The sequence below is a fragment of the Lissotriton vulgaris genome, chromosome 4_1 (assembly GCF_964263255.1).
Source record: "Lissotriton vulgaris chromosome 4_1, aLisVul1.2, whole genome shotgun sequence".
NCBI lineage: Eukaryota > Metazoa > Chordata > Amphibia > Caudata > Salamandridae > Lissotriton > Lissotriton vulgaris.
The window spans coordinates 325,319,102-325,345,674 of record NC_141691.1 but is presented as its reverse complement, the minus strand read 5'-3'; the positions used below and the strand labels follow the sequence as shown (position 1 = coordinate 325,345,674).

The following is a 26,573-nucleotide window of genomic DNA, read 5'->3' as shown; positions in this document are numbered from 1 at the left end:
ATTCCCTTAGAGGATATTTGTAGAGCAGCCACATGGTCTACCACACATACTTTTACTAAACATTACTGTGTAGACGTGCACTCTAAACAGCAGGCAGCTGTTGGTCAGGCTGTTCTCAGAACACTTTTTCAGACTGCTGCAGCTGGCACGGGCGGCCGCCAATAATAGGAGGACTGCTATGTATTCTATGCACAGATATGAATTCAGCAGCCCACATGCCTCGAACTGCAAATGCTACTTACCAGTATGCATCTGTTCTTGGCATGTAGGGCTGCTGACATTCATATCGCCCGCCCTCCTCCCCGGTGCCTGTAGCAGCTGCAGTATTCATATATATATATATGCTCATAGCATGGTCATCACTCACATAGTTCACTCCATCTCTGCCAATGGCTAAAAACAATCTGGGGATGGAGGCGATGCCCATGCGCACTGTAGTCCAGGGGAGGAGCCACCTATCTCGTGATACTTCGAAGACTCTTCCAGGACAACAATGTGCAATCATCCGGACCCAACACTAGGCGGCGATCTATGCACAGATATGAATGTCAGCAGCCCTACATGCCAAGAACAGATGCATACTGGTAAGTAGCATTTGCAATACCTAGGACTGATTGATATGTGGAGATATTGTCACCCTTTTAACTGTAGGCCGTTCACATTTCCTCATATGCACAATACCTCTCCAAGACTAAGTTATATTCTTGTAACCAAAAGACTTCTAAATCTGATGGCGAGAGCCTACCGAGGTCAGCAGATGATGTTGGATCACTTCACAGTTATTGGCATGATGAACTGGCCATGGGGATTTGGGCTGTTGCTGAGGCCAATGAACATTTAACAAATCTATGTGAAATGGCCCTTTATTCATTACTACAATGTGGGTGAGGAACATGGTGATGTAGGAAGCACTGAAAACCGTAATTAGGTGTGCGTGATAGAAAAAGCAACTCTTATCAAACATATGAGGAACACATTAATAGTGTGCCTGCACACAAACATAAAAGAGGAAGTGAGACCTAAAAGGACGTGGCAATATTTAACAAACATACAGGGGCAACTTCTTTAGAGCAGGAAAAGGCTTATTATATTTTTACAAGGATGGTGGCTAAATTTCATGTGGGAGGGAATAAGGCTAGCAAGCTTCTTGTAAACTGAGAATTTAGCAAATAAGACAGTGTATATACCAGGGGTCAGAGATCAGTTAGGAGATTCTGTGGATGTGATGCTTTGTGAATTGGATGCATTTTAGTGGCACTTGTACTAGGCCGAGCCAACTAATCCCAAAATTGGAGAAAGTTATCTAGGGTCGACAAATCTCTAAATACATAAGCTTAAATTAAAAATGTTAAGATACTTGTGTATGGCCTAGGTGGCCAAAACTGTGGCTGCTATCCGTTTGAGCTCCACATTCATATAATGAAATCCTAAAAACAGTGAAAGGTATTGGGAGGGGGACCGCTCACAACTGCCCTGGCAGTTGTGACCGCTCTGCCAATGACGGGGACTCCATTAAAGAGAAGAAGAGCCTTGGGTAGTGAGTCTCCAGTGATCAGAAAATCATCAGAGGCTGGGTGATGTGGCATGAGGCAACCCACGCTGGGGAGACGCCACAGTGTACCTTCCTCGGTGGTTCCCCTTCCTGACAGAGGTTGTTGATGACCTCAGTCGCCGACTGTTCTGGCCTAGAAGGAGGACCTTACCCAGAGCTGCAGACTGTGCCCTATTTCCTCCCATCGGGCTCCCCTTCCAAGACCCCACCTTCCCACAGATGTGAGGGAGGCTTGATCCGGATGCTGCCCCACTGTGGGAACGAGTGACGGGATTTGAGGCCTCTGGGTTTGATTGGGGGCTGTCTCTGGTGAATAAGTGTCCTCGCCTGGCCCGCTGTCTCAATGAGTGTGAGGACGGCCTACCTAGACAAAACAGTTTCCTGAGCTAAGAAGAGGGTGCTGTGACGTACAACAAGGAATTTCTTCTCTCTTCCCCATCAACCTTCTGTAGGGGTATTAGTGGAAATTGTAATGGGGGAATTTGTCCACTACCAAACCCCTTGTCTCCCCATCAATCGCCTGCGGCTGGGCAGGACAAAGATGAGACAAAGTTCAATGAGTTACTAACACCACCACAGACTGAGGAAGGCAGTAACTATGCCCATTCCACACCAGGGCTTGGCCACGATATCCAGGATATATGATACCATATGGTTCTAGGACTCTGACTATTGAGTCTCTCACTGAGTGATGTCTAGGTGCCAGCAATAGGAGACCAGGGTATTGACTTTCGTGGGACACCTTGTTCCTTCTGATAATCCTCTCTGGCAGGGAGTGGGGACTGCTCGTGCCACCTTGGGCCAGAGAGAAGGTTTCCGGTCTGAGGAAGACTGGATACAGGCGCTTTGACGGCAGAGTGACATTCTAGTGTCACATCGGGCGCACGTTCATAGACTACATAGCCGAAGAATAATCCATGCTGAGCTCCTTTGGTTTTGCTTTGTTCACCCTAAGTTGGCAGGGTATGCCCAGACGTGGGTCCCTTGCTTACTTTGCCACTGGATTCAAGCTAGCCTGGCTAATGACGGCTGATTAGCCAGAAACCGGGCCCAGGGGCTTGCTTCGGGTCCAGGGAAGACATGGCTTGGCAGTTCGGGCTGGACTGTTCTTATGAGGCATAGGGTCCGACCGATTTGTATTTTGCCATGTCTGAACTGGGGTGGCGGAGTGAGCTAAAGAATGATGATGGATTAAAACCAGATCAGTTGACTGTGGGTGAGTGCTTGCAAAGTTCATCACTCCGTCCATCATCCCCTCTGGTTTTGCTGAGCTCCTGCCAGGGCACCTTGACAAATTTGCTAGCGTGAATTCATCTCACCCCGTCACCTAGACGAAGTTGCGCACGGTGGGAACAACATCATTGACGGGGCTTATTCCTGAGAACAATAAGAAGACAGTTGCACTCCTATTTGCTCCAAGTTTAACAATCAGTTAACTTAAATCAATTGTTTCAGTGCCTGTGGGTATCCCCTTCTGATCGAGAGGTGTACTCTAATATGAGAACAAAAAGCATTTTCCAAGGTCAAAACGTCCCCATTAGGCACTCCTATGATTCTTTGTGTAAGTAAATCAATTTATCCTTGGGTGATTAATTTTCAGTTTTCTTTTACTTTATTCTTTTTTTTATTATCTCCAACAATGTAATGTTCCTCTTCACACTACATTATTAGGTTTGTATCAATGTATTTGTATATTGGGGAACCCAATGCATTTCGGGTAAGGCCCTTCATCTGGGGATGGTTCCTTACATTTAGCATTGGTTTGTCTCCATGTTGCCTCGTAAGCGCCTCCTGAGAACCCCACTCCACTTACCTAATCTTGCAAGCCATACAATCCTCAAAGGAAATGTTGACGTCCAGGATTCAGGAAGTATGAGCAGATTTACCCCTACTCAGACAGGATGTTCATTGAGCGGTATAGAGGATCACAGAAACCGAAACCTGAATACTGGTGATCGCAGAGTCCCTCAAAGATGAGAAACAAACAATTGGCAGTTTGAGTGAAGTGACAAAATCGCTGGAGCTAAAAACTAAAGATGCAGAAAGTAGCACACATCAGAACTACCTTTACTTTTGTGGCTTGCTAGAGAACATTGACTCAGGAGACCACCCCAGACCCTTGAAGGATGGATCTGGGAACACATGCCAGCAGAGAAAGCGCCCAATGTCAAATTATTGAGCAGACTTTAAAGTATAACGATAAAGCTGACATTCTGGCGGTGGGCAGGTTGGAGGGAACAGTGGAATAGGAATCCCAACACATTTTGATCTTCCCAGACTTCACAAGACTTGTTCACTTTCTCCAACCTATCAGACTCCTATGCTTTGCCTCCTTCTCCCTCACACACAATCCCCGCAAATGTTTAACTTGAGGTCGTGCATTCTCCTACATCGCACCCAAGACATGGAACAACCTACTTCAACGCATTAGAGCCTCCTCCTCACTTCTTAAGTTCGGCAAGAAGCTGCATACCTGGCTCTACTTATAAACAACTTAGGAAGCACACACCTACACACTTGTCCAAGCACCTGGATTCTCTCTTGGGTGATTAGTGCGCTATATAAATCAACATAACCTAACAGAAAGCTCAAAAGTCTTTTTATGAAGTAAAGAAGAAACTGAGGACAATCAGCCTTAGATATATGCTGATTTACCCCACCAAATTGAAAGTTTTATTTCATGATACCTTCCTTGAAACCCCCTCGGGAAACTTTTGATGGGTAGAGGAAACCTTGAGGTCTGGATCCAACCCCCTACCCTCTTCCAGAGACCGGAATGACTGGAGGAGGGGGGAATTTACATTCAAGGGATAAGTGTTGTTACCATCAGGGCAGGACACTCTAACAATGGACCATTGCTGACGATTCTGTGATCTCTGACTCCGAGCCAGACGTTTGTCACCAAGAAAGATGATCCTCAGGAACGTAGATACATAAACTGGGAGCTATATACTGATAATGTAGTTGAACTGTCCTCAGCTGGAGAGTAAGTAGCACAATGAAATAAGAGTATAACCCATTTTGTGGGTAGGGGTGTCTTCCTTCCACTCCCTTTCCTGATTGAGATCCACAAACTGGGTATTGGAGAAGTACCCGCCCCAGGTGTGCGAGGGGGGATGAAGGCTCCTTCCTTACATTCTTAAACTCATTTGGAGTCCAGTGCAAGAGCGGCATATACACCGTTTAACCATATACTCTCTACTTGGTTTTCTTGTTTTTGTCTTCATTGTTTTGTTGGGGAGGTTGAGGAGGTAATTCTACCACAGATGCTTCATGCTGCGAAGTATTGAGAGGAAGGTGTGCAGTTAGTAGGGATTTAATAGTGGTTACTGTTTACTCATCCAGGGTCAGAATACACCAAAGAGGGACAATTCTTCGTACTGCCAAATGAGCGGATCATTTTTTTAATCCAAAAGAAAAACGTAATGTGTGTTTTCTGTTGCTGACTGCTTTTTTTTAGGTCTCGCCCGCCGATGCGCTTGCGCATTCGAGCTGGCGAGAGATATAGGGGCTTATCCAGAGTTTAACCAAAGTGGCGATTTGATGCAGTGCACGTGCGCTTTCAGGTCAATGCGTAAGCGCAATGAGTTAAAATGCGCGTGCACAGCATCAAATCGCCAGCCATCTGTTCCCCAGCTTGATGCCGCCAGCAGCTCTTCCCGCTCCGCTCCGCCCCCTGCTGCATCAAAGCGTGCACTCTGACTCAACCATTTCTTCTCCCCTTTCAGTTTCACGGCCGCCAGGCTGTGTCTCCTGGCCTTTTTTGTACTTTCACGGCTGCTATTATGCTTAGCTCCAGAAGCCTTATAATTCCTGCACCTCAACCATCGCTAGTGACCGGTCTCTCTCATCATCTTTTGTTTACTCTCTTGAATCTCGTCTATCTCGCCTTTCCAGAAATTTACTGTCCAGATTCTAATGTCGGAAACATGTTTTTAGTACAGCTGCTTGTGAGTTCTGCATTTTTAACATCCGTGCAAGGCGCTTTAAGACTCTGCATTTTAGTATAACTATTCGTCTCTGACCAATTTCCCGTTTTTAGAACGTATTTATAGTAATTAAATACCCTTATGCTCAGCTCTGGACGCTTTAGACTAACAACAGTAACTCCGTTAGTAGTTCTGTTGTTACAGTGATTGGAATCTGCTATGTGATTATTTATCCAGTGGGGTACTGTCTGATTTTTAGCATTTAATGTAAATTCACCGCAAAACGTCTTGCTACTCGACAGATGCTTTCTTAGAATGGTAAATTATGTATCACAGATGTCCCAACCTATCGAGAACTGGCCGATTGGTTATCCAGTGGGGCACAGTCTGATTTTTAGCATTTAATGTAAATTCACAGCAAAACGTCTTGCTACTCGACAGATGCTTTCTTAGAATGGTACATTATGTATCACAGATGTCCCAACCTATCGAGAACTGGCCGTATGTACACGGCGACACTGCTTCTTATGTATTTGATTGTTTTCTTTTTTATGCTGCTGTCACTTTAGCAGACTTAATAAAGTATTATGTCAAATTCCGTCCACTTCCAGAAGCTTCCTGCTGTCTGTGCACCTGTGAGGCAAGATCTCCATTGCTAAGTGGATGTGCACAGGAATAATTTCTTATTTGGAACAACGTGTTGGGATTAAAGGGACACACTGAACGTTTAAGCAGGAGCACCAAGGATGTCACTTCCACCTCTCATTTCCTTCCACCTCCCTCTACTGCCATATAGCCAGAGTGTTCCTGATCTGAAGAGTGTCGTCTGCTCCCTGTTCCAAAAACGTCATTTCACCACAATCCATGCTGTTAAATGTGTTAAGGCTGCCAGAACAGTAAATAGTATTGAAAACCAGGCGCGCGCTTGGCCTCACTCACACCCCATAAGCTTTCCCTCCCACTCGCACTCCCCCCCCCCCCTCCCACTCGCCCCCCCCCCCACCCCTCCCCAGGCTCTTGAAGCATGGTGCTCCGCTGGTCATAAACAGGACCATCTGCACATTTCTTAGCCCTTCTCGCAACCCCTCCCCCTTTCATGTTCTCACCCATCCACCTCCTCTCCCAGAGCCCGCTGCTTTTGGCTTTGGATGACCCGACTCTGCCTTCCAAGCGCCCCGGGGACACAACCAGCAGATCACCTATGCATGCATTTCAAAGGGCTTCTATCAAGGGACAGCAGTCCTTCATGGGCCCCACCATTTGGCCGAACATTCACAAACGTGCACTTCAAGATTTCATGCTGCTGAGGTCGATTACATGCTACGGTGACCAGGGATCCCACTTTTTCACGATCTAGGCCACTTTTTCACTTGGTGTATGGCCTATTTCAGGGACATCTTAACTCCAGTCCTCTGTTTGGCAGAGGGGCAATTACATAATGTTGGAAGTGTTGCTTCCTTAAAGTGGAGTAATGCGTCTGTGATTTTCTTTTTATTATGCGTCAAGCTCCTAAACCAAACGTGCCTTCCTGGTTGTTAGACCTGTCGGCCCTTTGGGTGGTCCCTCCTGTCAGTTATTTATTTTGTCCCCTTTTTGCCCCTCATAACGTTTTATTTTTTTGATGTTCACTGGATTTTTGAGGTGTTGACGTAGGGGTTAGATGCTCTTTGCCCTCATAGTCCTCTTTCCTGAGGCCCAGGTGCCTTTTCTGACTAAAAGCATGAGATACACAAAATGGTGGCTATTAACTGCCATAACTGTAATTTCAGGAAAAAGGCCCATAGGATAGTATAGGAATGATCTAGAACCTTCTAGCCAGTTCTAGTAGCCTGAGACCTATATAAGGGCCAGTGTGTGAGCGGCCATTTTAGAGTGACCGGAGGAGCTTGGGTGAAACCTGGTGAGGAGTAAAGCGGTAATGTAGGGAGGAAGGCGCACTGTAAAGGGTTAGGTCGTCCCACGGGCCGGCTGCCCTACTGTGTTAGTGGGTCCCCCTACCTGTTGACTAAGCCCTATCAACACTTGGTCATACCTAGCTCTAAACATCGAACTGTGCCCCAGAGAGAAACAAGGCTGGGCTGCTTAGGGAGAGCTGCAGACGATCAGCCTGAGAATCCGACCAGGAGAACCCGCATTTATCAAAGAAGACTGGTACTGTTTTCCTACCCCTTTCGGGACCCAGCCTGAGCTGTTTCCTCAAGGTGTGTGGGGTCAAGTAAAGCCTAAGCGTCCATCAGACTGAGGAAATTATCTTACCTCACTGAGGTTAGCGTGGCCGTTTTCCCTGTCGCGGGGCTACTGTCCCTCTTACCTCAAGCCTGTTAGGGAGATTCCACGGGAAGGTCCGCTTGGGGTCAGCAGGGCGATAGTGCCTTTGTGGAAACAACGCGAAGGCCAGTGAGGCAGGCTAGCGATAACCCGGAAGAAGGGTCGGGGAGCAAAGAAGGCCGGACTGCGTTCGTTCCCTCCCTCCCTCTCTGACGCCTGAGGTGTGGGCGGGACGCAGTGCCGACAGCAACGCTGGAAGAGTCACGGTGTGGCTCCGGTCCCTTCAGCTGCACGGAGCCGCCAGCGCCTCAACTGAAGACACCACCGAGCCACAGAAACGTGGTGAGAGGAGGGAGAGAGGCTGTGTGTCCTGACCGGGGCGAGTCTGCAAAAAACCCGGTAAGACTGTTCAGTGTAGCGCACGGCTGCAGCGCCTGAGGGGGGGAAGGCCTCGCTGTTGACACGCAGTGCGAGGTGAGAGAAAACTGTTTCCATTCAGGATATCAGCGTAAGGTGAAATAAAGAACCATCGGAGGTTAGCATTCATCGGGACTGGGGAAATCCATTAGACTGTCTCCGTGAGAGCGAGTGGAAAAGGAATAGGAGACAAGGTGGATGAAGTACCCGGGATATTTCCCATAAACCCCCCTTTGACATTTTCACCTGCTAGATTCAAATAGCGTGGTACAGAGAGGTCGTGTAAGTTGACCTGAGCCTGGTGGTCCTATTAAGTATCTGGTAAAAACCAATGGGGTTGTCAAGGAAATCAGAACGGTTCTCACAGTAGACAAATAACCTGCTTGCTTTTAATTCAAACTCTAGAGCTGCCCAAATCCATATATCCAAGAGTGAACACTGTGTAACTGACGGCTGAATCCTTAGGATTCTCTAGTTAAAGAGACAAAGAGGTTTTAAAGTGTAAAGTGCCTTTTGTTTACTCCTTAAGGAAGTGATATTAATGCTGCTTATGTAAAATTACACAGTGCAGTTGTTGCTGAGTTTTCTTTTTATCTTCTGGAGAATAATTGAATTGCTGCATGCAGGGTACTGTTGGGAACTTAATTAATGCAAAGAACCAGATGGGGAGTACTTGATGTGTATAGTGACAAAGCAGACTGATGGAGTAAAAGAACAAAGAAGTATTGTTTTATAAAACGACCTGTATTTTTCTAAACTGATGTAGTGTCCTTATTTTGGAGTGGATGGACGTTATGTTACTGAAAGGTGTGGCGCAAACTTAACACATGTACCTTTTGAGTTAGGCCTTCCTACTTAGTGCCAAGCTACCCTATGTGACTTGGAGACCCCAGGTCCAACACTGATATTTCATGGTGCTGGAGTCCATAACATGGTTCTCACTCTCTCCTCTATCTCTCTCCCTGCTCTCCTCTCTCTCCCTCACTCAACTCCCCTCTCCTCTCCCTCCTTCCCTCTCGTTCTCCCTCTCTCTCCTTCCCCTCACTCTCTCACTCTCAGTCTACCTCTCTCCCTTTCCCTCACTTTCCTCTCTCCTCTTTCACCCTCTCCTTTTCTCTCTCCCCCTCTCTCTCCTCTCTCCCTCTCTTTACCTCCCCCATCTCTCCTTTTTCTCCCCATCTCCCCCTCTGCTTGCTCTCCTCTCTCTCCCCTCCGTCCTTTGCTCTCGTCCTCCCCCTCTCTTCTTACCCTCCCTCTCTCCCTCTACCCTCTCTCACTTTCCCTATCTCCCTTTCCCTCACTTCCCTCTCCCTTTCCCTCTCTTCCCTCTCCCTAACTCCCCGTCTCCGCCTCTCTCCCCGTCTCCGTCTCTCTCTCCTCTCTCTCCCCCTCTCTCTCTCCTCTCTCCTCCTCTCTCTCCCCCTCTCTCTCTTTACCCTCTCCCTCTCCCTGCTCTCCTTTTTCTCCATCTCCCCATCTCCCACTCAGCACCACCACAGCATCATCACTCAGCACCACCACAGCATCATCACTCAGCACCACCACAGCATCATCACTCAGCACCACCACAGCATCATCACTCAGCACCACCACAGCATCATCACTCAGCACCACCACAGCATCATCATTCCGCACCACCACAGCATCATCACTCAGCGCCACCCCAGCATCACTCAGCACCACCACAGCATCACTCAGCGTAACCACAGCATCACTCGGCACCACCACAGCATCACTGGTTCAAATATGTTCTTTCAATGTTTCAAGCTGTTTTCAAGCTTTCAAGCTTTATTACAAATCATAAAAATGTTAATATTTCACTTCTGTTCTTGGATTTTCGTCACAATAAAAAACACTTAACATAATCTTCATGAAAGTTATTTACAAAAGGTTAAGCTATTGACATTACAAATTAAATAAATTTAAGTATTAATTATTTAAAAAAATTAAAAGCCATATTTATTTGTAATATCAATACATCTAAGTCACGTAAATACAAAACATGTTGCATTACAAATGCTATAGGTGTCACATTTGCGAAAGTTATAACTATTGGCATTGTAAATGACAAAGCTATTAACTTAGCTATTTTAAAAAACAACACATAAATAAAAAAAAGTCATTTATAAAACCAATAGCTCAAACTTTCCTAATGCGAGACCTATTGCATTTCCAATGCTTGTTTTTTACAGTGGCTCTCTCTGGATTCGACGGCGGGGGAAGAGAGCTGGCAATATTTATAAATAAGCACCTTCTGTTCGCGCTAACCAACATTTGGAGGGATGTTGAGGGGAGATATGTGATAATTGAAAGCACCCTCTATGACCAACACCTTACATTTTGTTCTGTTTATGAACCACCACCATTATGCAAGAGCTTCTTTATTAGGATTGATCCTTTTGGAAGGGCCGCCCGCCATAACGTACTGGGTGGAGACTTCAGTGGCCTGTCTGGTTAACTACACTTGTGATAGATCAGGTCTGCCCATTGCGACACCCCCCTACATCTCATTCAACAGATCTCCGGTAAATCTCCAGGTCCCAGGGAATTACCAATAGAATTTTATTAATACCTCGCTGGCGCAACCACTCCTAGAAATCTCACCATAACTATGAGGCAAATATAGTCAACATCCTAAAACCAGGAAACCTGCTGTGAAAGGCAGGATTCATATTGCTGTATCTATCTATGAGACACAGAAGCAAATATCCTAGCAAAGATTCTGCTAACTAGCCTCACCACGGTGATAAATGCTCTTAATTACCCTAACCAAAGTTGTTTTATGTCATGCTGAGCAACCAGACAAAAACTCTGCTGGGCTTTCAATGTGCTATCTCTGGGTCATAGGATAAACATTCCTTTTACCCCGTTCTCATTGACCTCAAAAAAGCCTTTGATAGTATCCCCAGCAATTGCATTTTTATGCTTTAAGAGTATATAGGCTTCAGAACCTATTTCATGGCTTACACCTATATACTGTACACGGGGCTCCGTGCCCAAATAGGGGTCAGAGGGACTTTATCATCTTCGTTCACATTGGAGATGAAGGTGCAACAGGATTGCCCCCATCCTCTTTGTTCTCAATTGCAATTGAACCTTCAGTCCATCAGTCGGAGATAATTGATGGGTTCCGATGGTCATTACACCTGTACGATAAAATATTGATCTATGCTGACCACCTACTAATCTGTTAAACAACGCTTCAACCTTAGGCCCCTTAGTGCAGACAGTGTATTTGTTTGGCCAGTACTCTGGGCTGAAGGTTAACTAGTTTAAGATGAGAATTTATCCTTCATGCCTCAGTGGACGAGACTAGGATCTGAGTAGTATAAGCAGTATGAAATACCTGGGGTCTGACATCATCATGTTGGGGGGAGTGGCTGGGGCCAATAATATCACCCAGTGCTGGATGGCGCCAGTAGAGATAGACATGTCTGGATGTTGCTTCCTTTTACTATGGTGGGGCAAATAGCACTGTTGTCAATAAACTAAGAGGAAAGTTGGAAACCTACATTGGTCCTCTTTATGATGAGGAGTGAAGATAGACACTAATGTTCCCCATTGGAAGTGACATTTGAAAACGGGCTTCGCCTGATATTCAAATATCTACACAGAATGTACTGCAAGATTGTGTGCTTTTGGAGCCCGATTGCTTGAGATGGGCCGTAGTAGAAGACTTCTTACATACGATCTGGGCCTGTCCAGTTGTAGTCCCATTTCTAATAGGGGATCATTTGCATATTCTGTGCCATACTGAACTGGCCGATCTATCTGCACCCTAAGATGGTTTTATTAACCACATCGCTGCAGTGGTTATTTTTCCCCTGTGCTGGATAGTGGAGTTCTCCTATATTCATGACGAGCTCAGCTCGTTATCAGCACAGCTCAACTGTGCCTCATGACGAGCTCAGCTCGTCATGAGCATGGAAGGGGTTAAACATACTGGATGATGAGTTTCACAGGAGATGAGAAAAATCTCCTTTACACAGGATTGGAGGAAGTCAGCACCTCTTAGTATTAAAGACAGGTATGGAAAGATTCCACATCTCCTGAGATTCCGATATGTGAGGTTAGGAGCTGTCCACAAAAAACATTGCAAAATGTGGGGTGGTTGGGAGGAATCCCAAGCAGATATGATGGAGAACTAACGCTGTTAGATCCTCACTGTGAGTAACATTTACTTTTTTGGTTGCAGCCAAGGTAGACCTTTAATATATTTCATCCATTTATTAAATGTAACGTAAAAAACTTCATCTAGAATGGTATTACACCGTTCATTAATATTGTGTGATGTGTCCCAAAATGCATATATTAATGTTGTTTTTTACTGTTTTACTTTATACACAAACTCCACTCAGAAGAGAAGAGGTTCTGAGAGCCATTAGAAACCTGAGGACTGCTAAAGCCCCTGGACCCCATGTATTTGCTCCCACGTTTAATACAATCGTAGCAACCCAACTGGCCCACCTACTTACAGAGGTACATAGGATGAGCTCTGAAATGGGCAAGATTCCGCCTTGGTATCGAAGACCGCAATCTTGGTCAGCTTGAAACCAAGGTGGGACCTTTGATTCATGCTTTTCCTATTGCCCATTATTGCTTCTGAATATCGGCACCAAAATGTTCACTAATTTGTTAGCCAGCAGGCTAGTTAACCTGATTTAAATTGTTGCCGCAACCGATCAAACAGGCGAAAATTTAAAAACTTTTCAACAGAATTTGGTCTTCGAGTCAACCTCCATAAATCCTAGAGCCGATGTAAGTAGGGAGTTCACATTTCTATAGAGCCTAAATAATTTTACCCCATTTAGCTGGGCTTGAGACTGTCTGACATATTTGTAGATTAGACTTTGGCCCGACTTGAAGGTTTGTGCCCAAAAAGAAATTATGCACACCTAGCCAGCAAGACGAGAGTTAGTGTTCGATCCTGACATAATTATGTCTTATCCTGGGGAGGTCGCAAAGCAGTCTTGAAAAGGTCTACTCTGGCTAAAATGTTATACCTTTTTCAAGTGCTAATACTACAGGTAAAGCAGAGAGAACTCTCAGATTTACAGAAGCTCTCCAGTGATTTTATCTAGGCTAATAAACATCTGAGAGTATGCAAGTGGAATGGTGCAACCGGAAATATTGTAATCCACAAGTTCTCAATTTTATTCCAAAATATTTTTATTCTTCCTTTGATTCATAAAAGCATTTTTCCATACATAGCGACATCCAAACAACGCGTTTTCATTCAAAAGAGGTTTCGAACTTCATCAGGGCAGTAGACAATACATCAAAAACATAAAAACGAAATCATATATAGACTAACTAAAAACACAAACCGTACCCCATTGTATATCAAAACAAAAAAATACATCAAACATTCATAGTCAGAAGTACACCATGACATAACACATTAATGTATAATGAGACATCAGAACATGACAAAAAGTCAGGGAATTATAACGTATCTATAAAAGTATAATAAAACATCAGGACATGACAAACAGTCAGTGAACAAAACAATATAAACCATTATATGTTGTATCCATGTGGGTAGAAGAGACAGAAGTGCACTATGACATGGCAATATAAATGTATTTTTGGTATTTTGTTCAGCACAGCCAGGTGCTTTCACTCGGTATCGTGAGGAGTCCCTAAGTCTGTCAGATTGCACAAGGAATGTTTACATCCCCACAGACGGAAACACACAAACTCACTCCCTCTCCATGTTTGTAGTCTTCAAATGCGTTTATTATTTTACCATATACACCAGGGTTCGGCGGCCTGTGATAAAGCGGATATTCTGGAAGCTATCCGTGACTCCGGAGTTGCACTGGAAACCAAAATGGCGGGATGGCCATGGACATCAACCACTTGCGCCTGGACCTCAGGAAGGTGGCTGAGAGGGTTACCACTACTGAAGAAAGCCTAAACGCATTCCAGACCGAAGTCCGTCAATTGCAGGAGACGGTAAAGGCCCTCCAGGACCATGCAGCCCGGCTGGAGAATAGGGCGGATGACTCAGAAGGGGGTCTTAGAAGGACAATATCCGCTTTTTGGGCTTTCCGGAAAAGGCAGGAAGGCCGGCGCTGGACCTATTACTGGAAGATTGCATTAGCACAACGTTCCCGAACCTTCAGCTCTCCAAAATGTTTGCGGTGGAGAGAGCTCATAGATCCCTTGGCCCTTGGCCGAAGCCGGGATCCCCGTCCAGAGCCAAGATTGCCCGACTGTTCAACTTCAGAGACCGGGGCGCGATCCTGCAATTTATCCGTACCAATTGCCCGCCCAAATTTGAAAACCGCGACATCCACATCTACCCAGACTATACGAATAAAGTACAGGATCAACGGAATGACTTTTTGGGTTAAAACGCCGGATGCGAAACCTCAACATTAAATACAGCTTAATCTTCCCGGCCAGGCTCCAAGTACAATATGGAGACATGGTAAACTTCTTTGGTAACTTTTCAGAGGTGGCAGACTGGATGGACTCGCTGGGACTGTCCACCATGACCAGCATCAGGGCTGGCAGGAACAGGGGTGGAGGAGTAGTCTGCAACAGAACCAGCAACGTTGCACTGAGGAACAGCGCCTCAGGGTACGGGATCTGGCGTATGGAGGTCGTATCATGGTGGGACGCGATGGCACTCTACTGACGGAGCTAGAGACGATCACAATGCAGAACCAGTTCTCTTCGCTATGCCTGGTTCAGGAGACACAATTGGAGCAGGGAGGGCCCAATAGCCCGGTGGATGAGGGCTCAGGAGACACGTGAGGCGCTGACTCTGCATCGAGACCTGGGGGCTCTGGGGCACGACCACTGTAAGTACTTACCTTGACCCGAAGGGCACCTAGTGTGAATAAGGGGCTCGTTGGATAAGATCACAGGTCTGGAGACTCTGCAAGGTGGGTGAGGGGGGGAGGAGGGGGAGTTCTAGTTAAGGTTGCACCATTTAGCCATATACCCTTTGTAGGGCTCGCCTGCTGATGCGCATGCGCATAGCTGGCGAAGCTCTATAGTGGCTTATCCAGAGTTTAACCACTGGCGATTCCATGGAGTGCATGTGCGCTTTTTAGGTCATTGCGCAAGCGCAAGCCCTGAAAAGCGCGTGCACATGAAAACCAGCCATCTGCCGCCAGCAGCTTCACTTGGGATCCGCTCCGCCCCCTGCTGCATCAAAGGCTTTAATTTCGACCGGCCGTGTCGCATTTCTCCTCCCCTCCTCCCCTCCTCCCCACAGCAATGCCAATTCTCTTGTTTTCGGCCTCCCACCCCACCCCCCTCCCTCCCCACCCCCTTCCCTCCCCACCCCCTTCCCTCCCCACCCCCTTCCTCCTTCCTCCTTCCTCTTCCCTCCTTCAAACAAGCCTGCATTTTAATCCACAACTACAAAGTACCCTAAATTACTTGTGGAATGCTTCGATCTGTACGATAAACCCCAAGCTGGGACGTCTGTCTCATAGTCCCACTCACACCAACACTTTATTTTTGGGCAGCTGTTTATAGTCGGTACTCGGCACGAAGGAATTAGCGCGTTTTACATGAGCACCAGTTACACTATTCAATTGCCCAGAGTCACAGCATTTTGAGTTGACACCAAAACTCAAAAGCAGTTCCTCAGATCCAAAGGTGGCTGCTCTTGCCATTGCGCCACACCCTCTCCCCTTCTCCAGGGTGCTGCTTTTCGAATCCCCTCCCGCCCAGCATTTCTCCGTGTTGGGGACCCCGCTTCCCCTATCTTTCCACTTTTGTTTATCTGAGCAGTTCAGTACCTCAAGCGTTCTGTTATGCCACATCGCTCAGCTTACAAATCCCTTCGCTCTTTCTTTTCCTCTCCACGTTTCTGCCTCTTTAACTCTCTCTTCCAACTCTCTCCCTCCCTCTACATTTACTTACACAAATCTCGCAGATACCCGAGCAGCAGTGCCTGCACTAGCGAGCGTTCTGTTATGCCACATCTCTCAACTTACAGATCCCTTCGCTCTTTCTTTTACTATACACGTTTCTGCCTCTTTCACTCTCTTACAACTCTCTCCCTCCCGCTCCATTTACTTACACAAATCTCGCCGATACCCCGAGCAGCAGTGCCCACAATACCGAGCGTTCTGTTATGCCACATCTCTCAGCTTACAGATACCTTCGCTCTTTCTTTTCCTCTCAACGTTTCTGCCTCTTTCACTCTCTCTTCCAACTCTCTCCCTCCCTCTCCATTTACTTACACAAATTTCGCAGATACCCCGAGCAGCAGTGCCCGCACTACCAAGCGTTCTGTTATGCCACATCTCTCAGCTTACAGATTCCTTCGCTCTTTCTTTTACTCTCCACGTTTCTGCCTCTTTCACTCTCTCTTACAACTCTCTCCCTCCCTCTCCATTTACTTACACAAATCTCGGCGATACCCCGAGAAGCAGTGCCCGCACTACCGAGCATTCTGTTATGCCACATCTCTACACTTACAGATTCCTTTGCGCTTTCTTTTACTCTCCACGTTTCTGCCTCTTTTACTCTCTCTTACAACTCTCTCCCTCCCTCTCCATTTACTTACACAAATCTCGCCGATACCCCGAGCAGCAGTGCCTGTACTAACACCACCACAGCACCAACACAGCACCGCTCTGCGCCATCACATTATCACTAGGCAGCAACACATTAACACGCAGCCCAACACCAGCAACACCACAGCACCACTCTACACCACAACAACACAAATCAGCACCACCACAGCAACACTCAAAGCAAAGACCAAAGCCATTGAAATTTGTAATATCAATACATGTAAGTTAGGGGAAAACTAAACATGTAGCTTTACTAATGCTATAGGTGTAACATTAGCTATGTTTATAACTATTGGCATTTCAAAGAACAATATTAATAGTTTTAATATTTTAAAAACATAAAAAGAACTTAAGAAGGAATTATATTTACAATATCAATAGCTCCAACTTTTCTAATGTGAGACCTATTGCATTCCCAATGCTTGTTTGCCTTGCCGGCTGTAGAGTGCTGAGGCGGCCTGGCTAGACCACTAATTGGGCAGGGTCGCGCAGTGCCTGTCAGTCAGCTGAATTTCAACGATAGGGAAGGGGATATCCGATTTGGGAACGTAAGTTCCGTTATAATCATTATTTTAAGTTGGGGAGGGTGATTTAGAGGGTGGGTGGAACTTTGGGGTGGGGTTCTGAGTCCTCAGACCACGGTTGGGTTGTGAGAATGAAGCACTACTGCCTTTGGGTGGGGGAGTTGGGGTTACACAATGTTGTTTTATTTGGGTTACTGCCGGGTCACATCCTTGTTGCGCCGTTAGAGGTCGGGGAAGACATATCATGAGGGGCCATGTATTAACACTATTGGGGGTCTCCTGCTCGACCGTCGGGTGCCGCTGTGCCCTCAGACGCTGATTCATGCCAGGTGACCCGCAAAAGTACAAACTCATAACGTGGAATGTCCGGAGGCTCAATAATATTGTCAAACGGGTCCGGGTGGCACAATACCTTAGGCGGTATGTGATCAGTGTAGCCCAGTCCAAGAAACGTACCTATGGGGAGACTGTCTTAAATATGTCTAACGCAGATGGAGGGGACAATTCTTCACTACATCCTACTCTGGGTTTGCTAGGGGAGCGCTTATTTGGGTGGCACCGGGAGTCATCTTTAAGGTAACAAACACCAAAAGTGATCCTGAGGGGAGGTTTGTGACGGTGGAGGGGACGCTGGATGGGCGCTGTAATTGTTTGTTGAATATGTATGCCCTGAACAGTGATGATAGCGGGTTTGTGAGCCGAGTCTTGGGGCAGCTAGATCTGGATCCAGTCACGGAATTGATTGTTGCAGGTGATTTCCATTATGCCCTAGATGGAGAGCTAGATAGACATCCCCCAAAGCTAGATGCCAAACCCAGAATGAGAGAGGCGATGGGCCAGATGCTTCAAAACTATGACTTACTGGATATCTGGAACACCGAAACCCTGATCGGCGAGTGTACTCGTGCCACACACCTGCTGCCAACACCTATAGTAGACTAGACTATTTCTTTATCCAGCAGTCGGCGGCGCTTCAGATAGCGGAAATGCCATATCTGGCCCGTTATTTGTCCCATCACTCCCCGTTACTACTAACCTACTCTCCAGGCCGGCCGAGGTCTAAGGTACCGCTATGGAGGCTTAACACGGAAGCCTTTGAGGACCCAACTTACAAAGACGCCATAACAAACGGGTTGGAGGCATATTTTGAGGTGAACTGGGGCACGGCCAACACCAGGGCAATAGAATGGGACGCGATGAAGGTGGTTATACAGGGGAGTATGTATGTCCACGGAGGTGGAGGTTACGCAAGTGCTTGAACGAGACCTACGCCTGCTTGAGAACCGCTTGGCAAAACTAGAGAAGGAGCTTACCATGAACGGGGAGGGGCCGGCTAAATGGGCTGAACTGCGGCGAAAGATAGGGGGCATCTGGGACTCGCTAGGTAAATTTAACAGAATTGCGAGCAGGCTCCGTTGGTACACATGGACGGAGAGAAGGCGGGAGGGCTACTAGCGCGTCTGATTCAGACGGAGACTCGGCACCACCCGATCCTGGCACTCAAAAATGAGAACGACCAGGTAGTATATACACAACATGAGATCAATAAGGTATTCCTGACCCATCTACATCGAATTTACTCCGCACCCCGGTCCCCCATGGCCCCTGAGGCTGTGGAGGCCTATTTAGCTGAGGTGGACCTGCCCTGCATAGACCCTGAGTCAGGAGGCCTTAGGGGCTCCTTTTAGCGGTGAGGAGATACGGGCGGCAATAGCCCACCTGAAGACCACTAAGTCCCCCCGGATGGATGGCATAGCAGCGGAACTTTATAAAGAATATGGGGGAGTCCTGATCCCTAAACTCCTAGAAATCACGGCGGAGGCCAGCGAGTGCGGTGTGCTTCCGGACTCCATGCGGGAAGCACTGATAGTAATGATTCCCAAGCCAGGGAAGGACCCTCTGCTCCCCAGTTCCTACTGACCAATCTCAATGCTGAACGTGGACCTTAAAATCATCAGCCACGTACTGACAAGTAGGCTCCTCCCCCATCTGTGGCGGCTGGTACACGATGACCAGTCTGGGTTTATACCAGGCAGGAATACGTTGCGGAATATCCGCCGCCTCGCACACGTTATGCAATCCATTGGAAGGATGGGCCCAGCAGAGCACCTTAGTGTTCCTTGATATCGAACAAGCTTTCGATTCGATTGGACTATCTATGGCAGGTACTTCTAAAAATGGGCCTGGGGAAGGGATTTATAAATTTGGTGAAACTACTTTATGCCCGACCGATGGCGAGGGTTCGCACGGGGCGGTACGTTTCGGACGCTATACCCATAGCGAGGGGGATGCAGCAGGGATGCCAGCTCTCCCCCTTGTTGTTTGCCTTTGGCGGTGGAGCCATTAGATTGCCATCTTCGCAGGGTTCTCCGGGGACAGGGCATACAGTGGGAGATAAGGAGCATATAGTATCACTGTACGCCAACGATGCATTGATTTACCTGTATCGACCGACCCATTCCATGCCGGCTTTGATGGCTATACTGGTGCAATTTGCCGATGCCTCAGGGCTTTACATCAACAAAGCGAAATCACAGCTGTATGCGATCAGCCCGAAGAATGAACGGGACGGAGGACAGTTCCCGGACATGGAACTTCCGTGGGTAGAAGATAACCTACGATATCTGGGGGTGTGGGTCTGTAGGACTGAGGCCACCTTTTACCAACATAATATGGGGAGAATATTCTGGGGTCTACAGAATAGTGTTGCCTTTAGGAGCACACTTAAACTCTTCCTGATGGGGAAGATCGCCCTGATAAAGATGGTGGTCCTGCCCCGATGTCTCTACACAATGCAGAGCTCCTTCTTTGAGTTCCCACCTCGGGTTTTCAGGGAATTGGATGCACTACTGGTCCTACTGTTATGGAATGGGAAGCGATGTCGGACTAGCCTAGAGGTCATGAAGCGTAGATAAAGCAAGGGGCGTTTGGAGATCCCAGATCTGGAACTTTATTACTTCGCGTCACAGCTACAACATGCTATAGCCTAGTTGAACACAGATCCCTCCTGGGAGATGTCCTTTCTAGCAGGCACATACGGGGACCTACAGTTGAGTGCACTGCTCTGGAGGGCGGAGGCCAACAGGAACAGTCCTCCATTGGTGCGGCTGTTAGCTGCAATATGGAACCGAGTGGTACGAAGATTGAACCGGGAAAGGCCGTTCGCCCCAGAGACGGATTTCTGGCTTATGCCGGCCTTCGCTCAAATTGGCCAGGTTATGTCAACAGATAAATGGAAATATTGGGGCTGTCTTATGCTGTCTGACCTCTACCCAGACAACAAATTCATTACCTACCAGAAAAGGCGGTGGCGACCTTTGACCTGGGTTCAGGACAGTTCCTGCAATATGCCAAACTAGCAGCCACAGTGCAGCAGCTTTGGCCCTCGTTCCAGGAGGCTCCGAGGCACACTCCTACCCTGGTCACTATGATAACCATGGCGGGGGGGTTGGGTGGGGGGGAAGGTTTGTTACTCACCTTTATAGGGCGCTCAGAGAAGACAAAAAGACTGGACCCTTAAAAATAGAGGAGAAATGGCATCGTGTGTGTCCGCAGGAGATCACATCACGGAATTGGGGAAAATCCCCAAGAGTGTGCGAAAGGTGTCGGTATGCAATCGCTTCAAGCAAATCCAGTATAACATAGTACACATGACCTACCTCTCACGCACGCGGCTTCAGGCCATCGATCGCTCTAGGGATCCCCATTTCCCCAGAAGTCGCCAAGATTAGGCGGACTATCCTCATACTGTGTGGACATGCTTAACGATCCAGACGTACTGGATTGCAGTCCTAGAGGACCTGACCAGGATAACGGGGTGAACAATTGCCATGGACCCGCGCGCATGTCTCTTGGGCCTGATTCCTCGAGATCCTGCACGTAAGACAAGTAGACAATTTCTGGTTCTGGGTCTTGTTGTAGCCAGGCGACGTATCGCGATTCATTGGTTAACCCAGCAGGGACCGCTACTGGCCAAATGGAGGGCAGATTTGAGGGAGTGGGCTCTGGTGGGGGAGGGGCACATGCGTAACACCAGGAGGGACAGCAAATTGCCTGAGGTGTTACTGGCGTGGGGAGTGATGATACAAGAAATAGCGGGACAGGCCCTGCAACCTACACACGAGGGCACTGAGGAGACTACTTCCACAGGGGGGGGGGGACCCTAGGCCAAAGGGGCGAGTCACAAGGAGACCTGACATGAATACTGAGATTCACGAACCTCCAGTTAGACCCTACTCAGCAGGGGACAGGTAGTGGGGGGATTCGGGAGGGGGTTGGGTGGGCGGGTTACATTACAGTTGTTATGTTGGACCGCACGAAAACGACAAGGACAATATACATTGGGAAACCTCTGCAGACGCGAATTTAGAATTTAGCACTAATCGCCTGCATGTATAATTTTTTGCAATGTTGCCCGCCTCGGCTGAGGTGTTTCAGATGTATCATTGTCTCTGTACATGGTCTGTAGCTTTGGAGGAACAAACTAATAATGACATTTTCTTTTAAATGAATGTGTCCCTGAACTCTTTAAGGAACTGTTTGTGACCCAGGAAGCACTGACACTTCACCACAAAGAATGCTCAGTGTGTTGTGTTGTGTGGTGCTATTGTGATCTGGTCTCCCCTGCTGAAGCGACGGTGCACTGAACTCACTGGCCTTTTACCCGTGGATAGGGAAGCCAAACCTTGTAGACCTGGGACAGAGCCCCGGGAAACTCAACACTGTGAAGGAGTATGAAAAAGAAACTGGGATTGGCTTACGTTTGGGTAATAAACACTGCCTGACAATATTGGTAACCCAACTAGAAAGCCCTCCACAAGGACATAACCGCTGTTTTTGTCAAGAACAAGCTCAGCGAAAGGGAAGGAAACCAAAAGTCTAAACCAGATCAACACTGCCCAAGAATAACTGGAGTTTCTAGTGCAATAATACAAGCTCCTCCATACCTTCTGCAGTTTAGGACCCTTTCTTTTCCATTTTGATAACATGCATTACTTACCTTTTTCTTTAATAGCATTTTGTTTGCTCTGATCTTTCGCTGCTTTCAAAGTATGAGAGAATTTTGGAGTTCATTTTCTGAATGCTCATTCATGTACATGCTTGTTACTTCTAAGCAGATGAATTGGAAGAAGGCACTCTGGGCCAAAAGATTGAAATATCAACTCCCAATCGAAAAACAAAAGCTCATAAAGGAAGGCCAAGGATCTCTGAAGGTAAAATCTTCTTCTTCAGCTAAAACAGGCATAGCGCCTAGAGATACCACAGTGAGGTTTATGAATTTGTGATAATGATGTTACAGTTTACCCCGAGTTGTTTTCACTGTTCATGAAACTCTTACCTGCTTTTGATTTTTTTGTCTTTCATACTGTTACCAAACCACATTGTGTGCACTATTTTCAGGAGTTTTAAAATAACCATTTTAAAATAAGTAAGTTCAAATGCGTATTCAGTTATTAGTGATTATTGAGTTTGTTAACTCATTAAAGAAAGATCGTTTGGATTACGAATGAGTCCCGAACTCTTTAAGGAACTGTTTGTGACCCAGGAAGCACTGACACCACACCAGAAAGAATGCTAAGTGTGTTGTGTGGTGCTACTATAATTGGTCTCCCCTGCTGAAGCGATGGTGCACTGAACTCACTGGCCCTTCACCCGTGGATAGGGAAGCCAAACCTTGTAGACCTGGGACAGAGCCCCGGGAAACGCAACACTCCGAAGGAGTATGATAAGGAGGTTTGCTAGAAACTGGGATTGGCCTACTTTTAGATAATAAACTCTGCCTAGCAATATTGGTGACCCAACTAGAAAGCCCTCCACAAGGACATAACAGCTGTTTTGTCAAGAACAATCTCAGCGAAAGTGAAGGGAACCAAAGGTCTAAACTAGATCAACACTGCCCAAGAATAACTGGAGTGTCCAGTGCAATAATACAAGCTCCTTCATACCTTCTGCAATTTAGAACCCTTTCTCTTCCATTTTAATACCGTGCATTACTTACCTTTGTCTTTAATAGCATTTTGTTTGCTCTGATCTTTCGCTGTTTTCAAAATATGAGAGAAGTCTGGTGTTCATTTTCTGAATGTTCATTCATGTAAATGCTTGTTACTTCTAAGCAGATCAATTGGAAGAAGGCACTCTGGACCAAAAGATTGAAATATCAACTCCCAATCGAAAAACAAAAGCTCATAAAGGAAGGCCTAGGACCAAAAATTTAAAAGGGCAGTCTGAAGACAAGTCCTCATTTTGTAGGACAGAAGAAACAGAAAGTAGTTCCTATGTAAGTAGCTAAACAATAAAATGTCACTGCTGCTTAAAGATGACCTGCATTTCTGATTAAAATGTACACACTGTTTATCAAATTATTGTTATTAAAAAGAGCAAGTTAATAAAACATAACACTTCTACAGATGTGTATTAATCTTACCAGTATACTAAACAATTGCAAGATAAAAAGTTTTAGATCTATCTCTTAACCCTCCCATGTCTGTCAGAAATATATCCAACAAACCGAAAAGAACAGGCCAGGTGCTTAAGTACTTGTATCACCAGCCACCAAAAATCAGTGCTGACACCTACTGAAATTGCTTCTTTCTGGTCGATGTACTCACCCTCAGTTGGTGGCATGTTTCATCAGAGGGCTTGTTGTACATCCTGCAAAGAAGCAGGTTTTTTGTTTGTGGTGGGCTCCGACTTTGTATGAGCGTTTATGGGGGTCTTTTTGAAGTCTAGTACATTCCCTATCTATCATTCACTACTATTGTACATTAACTGCAGAACAATCAATCAGGGGAATTGTAAGCACGCTACTCACCCATGAGGGTCTCAAGGCGCTGAAGGGGGGTGGGTCCGCAGATCTGTTTAGCCGAAGAGCCAGGTCTTTAGAGTCTTTCAGAAGGTGTTCAGGGAGGGGGCGCGTCTGATGTCTGCTGGTAGCGCGTTCCAGGTCTTGCAATATGAGAGAAGGATCTTCCGCCTGCTCTAGCCCCGAGGACGCGCGGGGTTTCGGCCAGTGCGAGGTTGGCAGATCGGAGGTTTCTTTTGGGTACGTGGAAGTTGATTCTGTGGTTGAGGTATTTAGGTCCGTTGTTGTCTAGCCATTTGTAGGCGTGAGTGAGGATTTAGAAGGTAACTTTTTTCTCCACGGGGAGCCAGTGGAGTTTACGTAGGTGTTGGCTGATGTGTTCGTGCCGCAGGATGCAGAGGACAATGTTCTGTATAGTCTGGAGTTTGCAGAGTAGAGATTTGTTGATGCCGGCGTAGAGGGCGTTTCCGTAGTCCAGTCTGCTGGTGATGAGTGCGTGGGTGACTGTCTTCCTTGACTTAGGGGGATCCATTTGAAAGTCTTGTAAAGGATACGGGGTGTTGAAGCAGCTGGAGGTGACAACGTTGATCTGTCGGTTCATGGTGAGTGATGAGTCGAGTACAATGCTGAGGTTGTTGGCGTGGTCTGAGGGGGGTAGGTGGGCTTCCGAGGGCGGTCGGTCGGCCAATAGGTGTTGTCCCATGCTGAAGGGGTGGTTCCAAGGACGAGGACTTCTGTCATCTCTTCGTTGAGCTTCAGGCAGGTGTTGGTCATCCAGACTGCGACGTCTTGCATTCCTTTCTGGAAGTTGAGTTTAGTGGTGGTGGGTTGGGGGATGAGCTGGGTGTCATCGGCGTAGGATACGATCTTGAGGCCGTGTTGTCGGACGATGGCTGCAAGGGGGGGCATGTAGATGTTGAAGAGGGTTGGGCTCAGAGATGACCCCTGTGGGACTGCTCTGGTGATTTATGTGAGATCTGAGAGGAAGGGTGTCAGTCTGATCCTTTGGCTTGTTCTGGTGAGTAATGATCGGATCCAGTCTAGGGCTTGTTCCTTGTATGTCAGCGTCATGTAGTCTGGCGACTAGTGTGTGTTAGGAGACGGTGTCTAAGGCCGCTGAAAAGTTGAGTAGGATTAGGGCTGCGGAGTGGCCTTGGTACAGAAGGTTGCGGATGTCATCTGTGAAAGCGAGCAGGGCATCCTCGTTCCTATGGTTGCTTTGCAATTTGGATTGGGACGGGTTGAGGATGGCGTTGTCTTCAATGAATCGTATCAGTTCCCTGTTGATTCTTTTCTCTGCAACTTTGGCTGCGAAAGGGAGGAGCGAGATGGGCCGGTAGTTCTTGAGGTCGGTGGGGTCTGCTGTGGGCTTCTTGCGCAGGGGCCTGGCCTCTGCGCGCTTCCAGTGGTTGGGGAAGGTGCCTGTTTTGAAGGTGGTGTTGATGGTTCGTTACAGTTCCCGTGCGATGGGGGCCGCAGCTCTGTGGTAGATATGAGGAGGGCAGGAGTCGGTGGGGGCCCCTGAGTGGATGCCTTTCATGGTCGAGGTGGTGTCTTTCGTCGAGATCGGTGTGCAGCTAGAGATGGTGGGCTGGCTGGTGCCTTTGAGGGCCGGGAGCCAGCTGTGGCGTCTGGTGGATGGTCGACGAAGTTGTTGTACAGGGTTTTGATCTTGAGGTGGAAGTAGGTTCCAAGCTTGTCGCAGAGGTCTTGGGACCGGTTGATGTCTATGGCTCCGCTGCATGGGTTGGTGAATTCCTAAATGATACTGAAGAGGTTTTCGGAGTTGGTGGAGTTGGCAAGGTTTTTGTTATGGATGAAGTTCCTCTTGGTGGTTCTTATTTTGTTGTGGTAGTCCGTCAGGGCGTCCTTGTAGGTGGAGTAGTTTTCGGTTGTCTAGGTGTTTCTCTAGTTCTTCTCCAGGCGTCTGCAGGTTCTCCCTGGTACTGCGTAGAAAACTCATGAAGAATTAAAATGTGTCTAAGGTTGATTTAACACAAGTTCAAGTTTTCCCATTCTGTGGCAACCATAAAAGAAATGAAGCGTGAATTGCAACCTTTTCTATATGTAAGCATCTATTCGTTTCATGCCCAGCTAAGCCTATCTGGTCTATAAAATTTAATCTAGGCTTTCTCATTACACCTATGACAACTACCTCTCTGAAATAGTTCCTACCTGTGTGTAAAGGGATGTGTACTTAGACTAAAATTAAGTGACTATGTACTTATCTGACCCTTTCACTTGGAACCACCCTTGCGCACAATGTTTCTGTATATTGGTCAGTTGCTCTTACCCCAGCTATACTCTGGGTCCCTGAGAGCGGCATGTGTGGGCAGAACCCACGAGTCGCTTCCCTCCACTTAGGTGAGTGGCTAAAATAGAGCAGTGCTGCACGCCTTAACGGTTCCTGGTGTTCAGGAGCATCTGCTGGACTCTGTGCAGGACAGGTGAAATGTTCATAATGAGCCTATGCAATTGCCATACTGGAATGGATATTGGTAATGTTTTTGTTGAAACGTGTACCACGGTTCGTAA

At 47.1% G+C, this 26,573-nt stretch overlaps 1 protein-coding gene across 11 annotated transcripts in view; it reads left to right on the top strand.

Moving 5' to 3' along the window:
* PHF6 (PHD finger protein 6) overlaps positions 1-26,573 on the top strand; it is a 271,288-nt gene that overhangs the window by 91,553 nt on the left and 153,162 nt on the right. For 4 of the 11 annotated variants that reach the window (XM_086918691.1, XM_086918692.1, XM_086918688.1 and 1 more), the window contains exons 6-7: positions 22,351-22,449; positions 23,350-23,513. In XM_086918691.1, coding sequence (XP_086774817.1) covers positions 22,351-22,449; positions 23,350-23,513 — 263 coding nt within the window. The remainder of the gene's footprint in view (positions 1-22,350; positions 22,450-23,349; positions 23,514-26,573) is intronic. The other 7 variants (XM_086918695.1, XM_086918689.1, XM_086918687.1 and 4 more) reach the window with 3 other exon arrangements.